Below are 11,499 nucleotides of genomic sequence, written 5' to 3'. Positions count from 1 at the left end.
ACCGCAGTACCAATTGTTCAAACATAGTTACCTAGAAACCAACATGGGGACATAGTTTATACATTGACAAAAGTTGTTGTAGTTTGTGACTTTGTTACATTATTATCACAATATTTTCTCTCAAGTGAATCTAACATGCGATTCATGGAACTCGATGAATTCGGTATGGAAAACGCAAGATTACGAAAAGCTTAATGGGATCCATGTTCACTGGAGCTACCTCTAGACAAACTTCTCAACTTCTGCCAGAACTGCCTTTTCTTCCCAATAATTAGAGGCCCTGAACGAGAATACTGCCTGAACGACTCAAATTCCTGACCTGAAGTACTGAGCAACTCTGATGCTGATAATCTTACCTTTTCTTCATTAGATTGATAGCCAGAAAAAGTTTTTTGACACTCTGAAAATTCCACTCTTTCACCTGAAGCTTCGGAAAAAATTCCTTTCACATCGGTTAGAAGACCCTCTTGAGAACCCTTTGATTTTATAAAGTCTGTTTCCTCAAACTCACTGCATACTAGCTTCAAGGCCTGAACAACTTCTCCCATGAAAGGACGTTGAGAGACTTCTGGTTGCACACACATGGATGCAATTGCCGCAACTTTTACCACAGTATCAACAGAAATGTTAGGCTTTACATATGGGTCTATGATCATTTGCAAGCCTTCCTTACTTGTGAGAAGTGGACGAACCCATGTCACGAGATTTTCTTGACCCGGTGGTTGTGACAAATCCACAGGCTTTCTTCCAGTTAGGAGCTCAAGGAGTACAACTCCATAACTATAAACATCACTCTTGACCAGAAGATGGCCAGTCATTGCATATTCAGGAGCTAAGTAGCTGCAAAACAACATGTCAATGAGATGAATTTAGTTTTCATCTTGAGGAACTGTTAAGAGATGAAATAAAACCTTTTAAATGACATCACCTAACAACTTAAGTTTTGCGAAAAGTTGGTTCATGATATAAAAAGTTGAATTTCAACAAAAGATATGGTGGGCTTGTACAATTTTCATACTTCAAACCCGACAACATATGTTTTTGGAGAGTTAGTTTATGACAGGAATGCATAGATAAGGTAAAGTACCTATACAATAAAAATTCACAGAAGTCTGCTAAACACCAAAGATACTGGAAAGAAATAAGTACATTGAATGATTGAATGCATGTTTAACTATCACATTCATCAAAGCATCAACATGAAATGGCTAGCAAGGGATTCTTACCCAAATGTTCCCATAACATGTGTGGAGATGTGCTTGTTTCTCTCATCCAGTGCTGTTCTAGCCAATCCAAAATCTGAGACCTTGGGTGTAAAATCGTACTCCAACAAGATGTTGCTGGCCTTGAAGTCTCGATGTATGACACATGGATTTGAATCTTCATGTAGATAGGCCAATCCCCGAGCTGCACCAAGAGCAATCTTCATCCGGGAATTCCAATCCAGTGGATCAGTTACCTTGTCAGCTACTGGGAAAATAGAGTATTCAAAAGTCAGTTTCTAAAAAAAATGGCGATTTTTTACTTCCAAAAGTATTGATGAAATTCTTGAACTGTGCTTTTGTTTACCATGTAAGTGAGATTCGACACTTCCATTAGGGACAAGCTCATAAACTAAGCAGCGAGTCTGTTTCTCTGTGCATATACCCAATAATTTAACTAAATTTCTATGATGTAGACGGCTAAGCATTTCAACTTCTGCCAAGAATTCACGGCCACCTCGCTGATCATCTCTTTTGAGAATCTTCACGGCTACATCCCTCCCATCATTTAGAATACCTTTGTAAACAAGCCCAAAGCCACCTTCTCCTAATATTCTTGAAGAGTCAAAGTTATTTGTTGCTTTCTCCAAGTCATTCAAAGTAAAAATCTTAGCAGACCCTGTATATGTTATTGTTCCAGAATTGAAGGACTGTGATCCAGAGCCTAGCCTGATCCCTTGAGTCAATGACCTAGCAGCCCCTGCTAAGACTAAATTTAGTTATATTTACTGTGAATTCCACATACAATCAAATATAGAAAACAAATTGATCAATAAATAGCTACGAAGTTTTGAAGCAAAATATCAAGAAAAGTCACTGATAGAGACCAAGATTGAATTAGGCATTACAACCCAATGTTTATCATATTCCAACTTTTGAATTTAAAAAAGCTCATTTGATATGAAATTATTTAGAAGTCCTATCAGATGTGGTAATTTACAAATCATGACATATTTCACATAAATGAATTAAATTTTAGATTAATAAGGTCATTCAAATCCAGTTTTATAAAAAAAATTCATCCATAAATGGAATCAATTCTTTCATTTGAAAGAGAGTCAAAATACTGGGTAAAAGTCTTTTAATCAGGGGAAATTTGTACGCTATAAAGTTGTCTAACAAAAGAACAGTTTCATGACATTAATCATTATAGAAAAGAACTTTCTTTGTACAGTCTCTAAACTGCCAACAAAATTTTGACAGTCATTAATGGCACTTACTTGATTGTTTTGAAGAGGATGAAATAAAACCATCTGGAACTGGTTTATGTTCATGAACATAGGTACGGCATTTCAGCAGACAAAGCCAAGCAAGACCAATGAATACAACAGAAGCGGTAACTGATGACAGCACAATTATAACAATCATTCTTCCATTATTCCCTTCTTTTTTCTTCTTTGGGACATCTACTCCTAAAGGTTTCATTATCGTTCCATTGTTGTCATGTCCTGGATTTGGCCCATCATCTATACCAGAAGCATCTGAGGGAGTTGAAGGTGGAGATGGTGGAAGACCTGCAATTGTTATTGAAAAGTATGAATGTAAAGGGAAATATCTACTAATAAAACCAAACATACCATAGAAATTCACTTTATGAAGAAAAAAAGAGTCTTAACAAAGTCATAACCAATGTATAACCTGGAGAATGAACATAGAGTACTTCATAAGCACCAAAGACGGAAGCATCTATCAGAATCTCCCTGTACCAGAATTTCTTATATATTAAAAATGCAGTGGTATCATCAAATTTTACTCCTTTGGGTACTAAGTCTATGAGAACAGTGGTCTTCTCCAGTTGCTGATTAGCTGCATCAGCTCCCACAATGCGAACCTGGGTATGGTTCAGCAGAACACTTGCTGCAATTTCCTTGGCTAGCTCTGAAACCAACGGAAAAAACTTGTATATTGCAATGTTGATATGGAGTTTAACCTGAAGCGGCCATACACAACCACAAGGTGACCCAGGAGGTGTATATGTCAAGGGCTCCAAGCAAGTTGTCGATAAGCAATCTACATGCAGGATAAACATTAGATAGTTTATTTGGTTTACCCAAAAAAAAATAAAAATAGATAACTTTATTGAGTTGATTGAAAATGAAAAACTAGTGTAATTTTAATGATACTCTAAGCTAATACAATTGCAGGATTATTATTAGATTACCCTTATTAGGAGGTGGAGGTGGCAGAATCAATGTATATGCTGGTGATGGAGTCTTTTTCTTCTTCAACGATGAACCTAGAGGAGAAATTCTAGGTGAAGGAGAGGGTACTGATCCAAAAAGGATACAATAAATAATCAGGTAAATGAAATATAACACAAGTAAACTTTAAAAGCAATGACAAAAAGTAAAATTTTATACCATCCAGGTGACCTGGCAGAATTGCTGGTGATGGTGCAGTTGCAGGGGCATGAATATCCTTAATATTTGGTGAGGAGAAAGGAGGTTGTGATTCGAAGACTGAAGGACCTATTCAATAGAAGTTTACAGAAGAATGAAATTAATTTTAACATTCCAACGTCAATAAATGAAAAAAAAAATTGTGTAAAAAGATTATTCAAGATCTTTCAATCAGAGAATCAAACCTTGATGACTGTATGTAGGAGCCTGGACTGGATAGGTTGGCGCTGCCACTGGAGTTGGATTGGAGAACTTTCTTTTGGAAAAGTGATGCTTATGATGTAAGATAGGAGAATCCACAGAACTATGTGTCCATATAATTGTAGGAGCTTTGTGAATTGACTTGGAAGCTGAAAGTGCAATACTTGCAGGTACACCAGAAGATGACTCAGAAGGTGGGTGTGCAATACTTGAATGACCTTCAGAAGATGACTTTGATGGTGGGATTGCAATACTAAAATGGCTTCTGTCACTGGAATGTTGCAGCTTGGTGGCTACAGATGGAGAGATAAATATTAATTTAGGATAATTATGAGCATGAGCTTTCCTATAGAGGAGGTTATCAACCATAAAATAATTTAATGTAAAACTTCCTAGCTGGATGTAATTGAAAATAGATTAATGCATAGTTGTGAGGAGGTGCGAGCCAAAGTGGAAAGTAACTACGGTGGGGAGATGGCTTGTGCTTCTTGTTTAAAAATATCCATAAAATCTATTTCATTAATTGTCTATACCTTTTTCATGATCTTCAAACTGTTCTGAGGGTATAGTTAGTTCCTTAGAAAGCTAAATTCCTCAGAGTAACTGCTTTGTTTAATTAACTGGAACTTTCCATATCCTCATGGATTTTATACTACAGCCATGGCCTGTTGGGATTTCATATATCAACCTTGTTACAGAATACAGAGTACCCAGGAGAAATTTTTTAATATAGAAACGCACAAAACATTGATTTGTAAGTTGATATTATCACTGAGTTGTCCAGTTTAAGCCTCAGGTTGCACTCCATGACCACAGGCATTCAAAATCAAAGAAGTAAGAACATCTTTTTTATATTGGTGCTTTGTTCTAGTCATAATATTTATCTTATAGACAAAATTCACATTAGTATTTGGATTAGCCTAAAGAAATACAAGTTATATAAATGAGATGACTAGAAACAAAAATTGATGTTGAAGTAAATTTGTTCACGAGATCTTGTTCGTGCAGAAAGTAATGGCAACCAATGCCATACAATACTCATAGGGTGATTATCACAGATCTATGCCTAGCTAAAATTTTCATAGCAATAGAAAAAACAAATTTCATTTCTTATTTTTCTGTATAAGTCTTGCACTGATTATCAAGTTGCTAAATTATTGACACCATCCCCACCAAAAGTGAGCAACCAAGCGCTTGTACAATCCAAAGCTTGGTGTCTACCTAGTGGTTGCACTCTCAGTCTCTCACTATCAAATATACTAACCAAAAACAATGGCCTGTGCCTAAAATGTTAAATGTTAACACTGAAATACAAGGCTATTACCACTATGTTTTTTTTTTTTTTCCGTCTAAGAACCCTGTTCTAATTAGGTATATGATATTAGTCAGCAGAGATCGAACCAATTGCTATACTGATCCAGGTCCCATGTGAAAAATTCACTTAAAATATTATTTCCTTTACGTAATTTGAAAACTTTTAATAAATTCATGATGATTGTCCAAAGCTATTGCATTGCTTTATTATACCAAACTGAACAAAATATAAGGATGCCATCTAACCTTTTCTTAAAAGAATTGAACTGTAGTGAAATTAGAGGTTTGATCAACATTTCAATATTTTCCAATGCGAGTAATGAAGTGTGAATGTGAACTAAAGCGAATCTAGCATACGGGTTAGTTAGTTACAGGTAAGCCAATTTTGATACACATGAACTGCATAGGTATGAACTTTAAGGAGAGAATCATCAAAGAAACCCAATTCAGCAAAGATTATAGACATCCAAAGACATAGAACATGTCAACCGTAACAAATTTTGAACCACATATATAACCAGATACAACGCTCAAACAGTATCCAATATTCAAAAACTAATTCAGAACACCTGAATTATTCTCATACCTGCATATTCATGGACCTGCTGAGTGCAGAAAACTAAATGCAGCTCAATTAGCAAGAAAATCAGCTGCAGTCCCATTTTCTCCTGAAGGAAAATTAGATCAACAACTCTGAAGATCTCTCAGCTTTCTTTCACCAACAACAATTCAGAGTATAATTGAAGAGAATTTGGTAGAAGCAGATGATGAAGAAAAACTTGCTTGTCACATCCAAGTACAAGCACAAGAAAGTCTGCAATTAAAGCATACCCTCAATAATGTCAACCAAAGCATTAAAAAACAGCCTGGAAATTAATGGCACAAGAATGATCTTGGTGGAAGACACTCGTGTGAGTGTTTCCACCTTTTTGTTCTATATTTTTCAGAACTAAAGCTCTAAGGCTTGCAGACATGAGAGTTGTGATGCAAGTGCTACTGTTTTCATTGTTGTTCAGAAAAAATCTAACAGCAGATGAAAGCAAAAAGCACAACCCCACAACACTTTAAGCAGGAAAAGCACGGTGACTCTTCCGTTTGAGCTTGTGGGGTTGGACATGTGTGTTTGATTGAGAGAGAGAGTCATAAATATTTGGCTATAAAGTAAAAGACTGATTGAACTTAATTAATATTTAATACCTTAATGCTTGACCTTCTTTTCAGTTTATCCAGGGAAATGATTCACCTACACCAATACACCATGATGGGATTAGATACCTTGTTACTTTTTTTATATATACAGGGTGTGACTTCGAGAACATTTTGGAAAACAAATTAGAGATTGAATTAGGAAGACTTTTAGGATTGTTTTGATCATATTTATTCATGGTTGAGAATAATTAAATCAAATAAAATTAAAATTAGATACATGGTTCAACTAGAGAATCTTGGATTGAAGGTTGGCTGGTTCACACTAAATTAAAATGCCTAGACTTTTTTCTTCTTCCTCTCTGTTGTTTCTAGCTTTGAAGTAATGTCGAGATTCAACTTATCACTTGACTTTGGTCCTAAGTATATTTTAAATTTAATTATTTATTTAGTTTATATAGTTATTATTTGTATTTTTTTAGTCTTTATAGTTTTAAAGTAATTTTTTTAGTTCTTATAATTTATATTTTAATTTTAATTTTTTTAGTTTATATAGTTTAAAAATAATTTTTTTAATCTTGTATTTTAATTTTCTTTCAGTTCTTATAGTTTAAAATTGATATTTTTAGACTTTATACTTTATATTTTAATTCCTTTTTATCTTTACCTTCAAAATATGAAATTACAATTAACTAAAAAAAATTAACAAATAATTCATAACTAATTTATCTTAAGATAATTTATAATAAAAAAATAGTTGATAATTTATAACTAATTTGTAGTTAATTATTTTTATATATTTTTTTAGTAAGGACTAAAAGATAACTAAAATAAAAATTATAAAGATTTAAAAAACCACTACTAAAAAACTATTTTTAAATTATAGGGATTAAAAGAGAATTAAAATGTAAAGTATAATAATTAAAAAAAATATTTTTAAACTATATGAACTAAAATGTATCAATTGAGAAATTATACGGATAAATAAGTAATTTAACCTGTTTTTTTATATAATTCTTGTAGAAAACACATATTCTAATTTCTAATACAATTTTTCTTTTATCTTTTCAAAAGCCAATTCTGTGTAACTTTAATTAATTCAACGCTAAACCAAAGTTCTACTTTATAGGCTCACGTTTCGATGGCTTATTTTTTCTACTGTATCTAATGGACTTCTTCTGGCCGCAAAATCAACCGTGACATCATAGTTAGCCGAAGGTTACTTAAAAATATAGTAGCTGGAAAGCTTCTTGTTGGAATGGTCGTTTATGGACAAAACCAAGTAAGAAACCACAAATTGAGAAAAAACATATATAGTTAAATTGTTTACGATGTAACCTTTTGTTAATTTGGTTTCGTTAGCACATAATTCATGTAACTTTTTTATACATGCTAATACTTCATGTAAAATAAACGTACGAAATAAGAGGCGTGAATATACCTAATACACATTGTATTTTTCTCTTTGAACTGTTTATTATATTTCTTTATTCGTTTATCTTTCTTAGGCAATACAATTACTTTGAGGTAAGCATGAGGGATGCAAATTGAGTATCCAAATATTCGAAAAAAATACAATGTTGGCATCAGCAATAACAAACGGTGAGTGTCTCTAATAACGACACTTGCATAGGCTTTGATAACAAAGTTAGTGTGTCAGAGAGAAGTGTTAGAATTAGTGATTCGAGTTATACCTAATGAAAGGAGTCCTTTATATAGAGACTTCTTGATGAGAAGAATCGTTAAGGTTATTTTATTGCCACATGACTAAGTGAGTGCATTTAGGTGTTGAATTTCCCATATTTATGACGCATTGACTTATTCCGGTGTAGCCGGATTGAGGTCATAATATTTATCTTAGCATTTGAGGTATGAATTGCTAAAATTGGCATTACTTGAGGGAAGTATTATCCACGTAAAACAGTTACTCCTAGTTGATATTACTTTAACGGCTTAAAAGGAATTATAAGCCTTTTTTTTTTCTTTCTTTCTTGAAGTGTTTCATAATGATCATTGACACTGGACACATTTACCTTATATTAATAGGAATTTTGTTAGAAGGATTTGATACTTAGGTATTGGATAACTCTGGAACATGGTCCCAAACTAGTTTAACGATTACTCATCATAATCAATTTGGTCACCTTCTATGTTAACTGAATAACCTCACATATTAACAAAGGGAACCGAGAAAGAAGAGGTAGTTAGGCAAAGTTGGGGTGATGGAGATACACATATTTGATCCATTTGATGAAGTGTCCCCACCAAAGACAACTTTGAGATTTGGTTCAATGTTTTAGAATGCAGTGTCAGACTCTACCTTTTGCTTTATCATTGTCCATGACATAACAACATAACCATGAGAACAACGTGTGACCCGAAGCATGCACGGCCACTGGGTAACCAGACAATATTCACAGAACTGTCGGTGATTTTGTTCATGATTCATTTTTGCTACTAAATTTGAAAATGACAAAGCCTCCTTGCTAGGTTAAATTATTGGCACTAATGCGGTTGATGAATCCAAATAATGCACTTCATATAAGTGCATTGTCGTACAAATTGAAAATAACTTTCCACACCCATCTTTTTTCCGAACAGTTTATAGATATTTCGCCTTATATATTATTTATGCTTAAATATACTACTCGAAACTAATGGTTTGAAGTCTATAATGTTTTTTTTTTATCCGTCAGAAATAAAATCAAGCACGGTATAGGAATACTTAAACGAAAACTTATCATGTTCTTACATTCTTCCCTTCGTTATTTCCCTCGGGCATCATAATTTATTTTTTTAATGTTACTTTTGAGTCAATAATTTTAATTCTCCATGCATCCAATATTTTTTTCAATACAGCCAACAATAAAAGGAAAAAATCAAAAATATCCTTACATATAACATATACGGATTGTCAATTCGCATAAGGGTTATGGATTGACAATCCGTAAACCTCATAGGCTTACGACTTATCAATCCATAAGTCTTATATGGATTATGGATGTATGAAACTTACTTTTGTTATGACTTTTGCGTTATTAGAACAATGTTCTAGTCAACTAAATTAATAGGTTAATTATGTCAAAAAATAATTAATGTCAATATATATATCACTAAAATTTTTAATGTATAATTAATATGCATATAAGTTTAGATAATAAATTTTATAACATGTTATCTCACCTCATAAATCATATACATATCATACAATTTTAATATTTACATGACACAAATAGAAACTTTACCGATGTAATGGGTATTATAACCGATGTGCGCATACTTTCAATAATAATAATAAAAAAACAAGGTTGCAGTGACTTTAACTTAGATCCGGAATTGATATATTATAACCAATTTACCTGCACACTAACAAAAGCATTGATATCATCAAGTGAAAAAGAACTTAAATCTGGAATTGATATATTATAACCAATTATATTTGGCCTATTTGGAATTTGCCCTGTTTTGCAATAGAGATAAAGCCTCACCCTGCATCTAGCTCTGCACTAAGTTGAAAATACAAAATAAATCAACCAAACTATGCATTCAGTTCATAGATCTTAAATCTAGAATCGATATATCATAGATAGGTAACAAACACGTGAAAGAACCGTGTAAAATATAAGACTTGATAGATATGTACGTGTTTAATTCAGTTTATATAATACTCGATATCCATGCCTTCAAATTTTGAAAGAACCGTGGCATGTTCACTACACCACCAATCTATCAATTAATTCTCTCTTTCTATTTCATGCATATTCACAAACACACATGGTGCTCATCACCTGGTTCAACCCCAAATCCACACCCCAAAATTTATGAAAAACAAATCAATGAAATATACAACGAAACATAAATCAATAAAATGAAAATTGAAGCCATAATAAAATAAAAATGAAAGACAATTTGTTTTAAGAAACCCTAATATGAGACAAGAAATACACAAAGAAGACACAGAAAGAAGAACCTACCAATGAGAGAGAGGGTTGTGATGAATAGACAAAGTAGCACCAAGCACTGAGTCGAGAGATCGACAATGTGACGAGAGAGATAGAGTGACGCAGAGCGAAAGCAGAGAAGTTCGTTGACTAAAGGGTTTATCTCTCTTAAATGTACGGAGATTCACAAACAAAATATTTTATTTTTAATTTTTGTTCATATTGGAGCACACTAGAAGACAGGTGAAGGGCTCTTGCTCAAAGCTCTTATCCATGTCTCCCCCTTAATTCTGCCAAACCATAAATATGAGATGAGTCATCCAGTCTCACTTTATTTATACATGGCGTTCTCCATTGTCCACATGTCACAATTCTATTGGACCCTTTTTTCCATGCAATTATGCAGTCTCAATCTTGTCCCCCTCGTACATGGTACGGGATGAGTGGTTGTGTGTTCGTGATGTGTCAGGTTGCAATGACCCTCTAATTCCATCGCCACATCTTTGTAGTATCTCGTACCTTCTCTGTCGTTTCACCTTCTCGACAATAGCATGAGTTAAGCATCTCAGATGGTGTTCCAATCTTTCGACAAGGAGTCTTTTAGCATGGGTGCACATGAGCAAATCGTTGCTCAAATTGAGGCCGGTGCTCCCAGGATACTCATCCTAGGTAGTATACTTCCCATCAAACATTGAGTCTAGCTAGATGTAAATGCTTAAGGTCAAGCTGTCTTTTTTTCACCCGAGTCAGTAATCCCAAGATTTTCATTCTGGATGATGTATAACCCCTCAAGCATCCAAGAAATTCATCTCGAATTAGATATAACCCTCCAAACATTGAATCTATTAATGCAAGTGCTTAAGACCAAGTCATCATTCTCTTGGAGTCGATGTTCTTGGGATGTCTATTCCGAAAGATGTACAACTTTTCATCTCTTTTTCCTTTCAATTTTTTTAAATCCCTTTTTTATCATTTGGTGTTAAAGATCACTACTACCATCATCCAGTACAATCGATATTACTCCTAAATGTTGTAGAAAGAAGGTTGAATTATGATTCCTAACATTTTTTAATATTTCAAATTATAAATACTGCACAAGAACTTTCTAAGCATTAACTTGGAATCTTAAAAAGGTAACTAAATAAAATAAAGTGCAAGAATAAAAAAGTTGGATTTTTTTACGTTAAAATTTATTATTGAGTCTCTCAATTAATTTTCCCATTGTATTTCTTCAAA

The 11,499-nt window shown here is 33.5% G+C and overlaps 1 protein-coding gene across 4 annotated transcripts; it reads right to left on the bottom strand.

Moving 5' to 3' along the window:
- Nucleotides 1-7: 7 nt before the first annotated feature.
- LOC114422301 (receptor-like serine/threonine-protein kinase ALE2) lies at nucleotides 8-6,309 on the bottom strand. 4 transcript variants are annotated; one of them, XM_028388590.1, is made up of 9 exons: nucleotides 5,763-6,309; nucleotides 3,847-4,155; nucleotides 3,623-3,730; nucleotides 3,424-3,531; nucleotides 2,901-3,272; nucleotides 2,483-2,776; nucleotides 1,570-1,971; nucleotides 1,227-1,470; nucleotides 8-840 (listed from the first exon to the last, which is right to left on the bottom strand). In XM_028388590.1, the coding sequence occupies exons 1-9, from the start codon at nucleotides 5,836-5,838 to the stop codon at nucleotides 192-194; spliced, it is 2,562 nt and encodes an 853-aa protein (XP_028244391.1). In that variant the 5' UTR covers nucleotides 5,839-6,309; the 3' UTR covers nucleotides 8-191. The 4 variants fall into 4 exon arrangements, with proteins under 4 accessions (XP_028244391.1, XP_028244393.1, XP_028244395.1 ...); XM_028388592.1 differs by having other exon boundaries at nucleotides 1,227-1,467; XM_028388594.1 differs by having other exon boundaries at nucleotides 3,424-3,498.
- Between the last annotated feature and the right edge of the window lie 5,190 nt (nucleotides 6,310-11,499).

This window comes from Glycine soja, chromosome 8 (assembly GCF_004193775.1).
Source record: "Glycine soja cultivar W05 chromosome 8, ASM419377v2, whole genome shotgun sequence".
Lineage (NCBI taxonomy): Eukaryota > Viridiplantae > Streptophyta > Magnoliopsida > Fabales > Fabaceae > Glycine > Glycine soja.
This window is presented reverse-complemented; position numbering and strand designations above follow the sequence as displayed.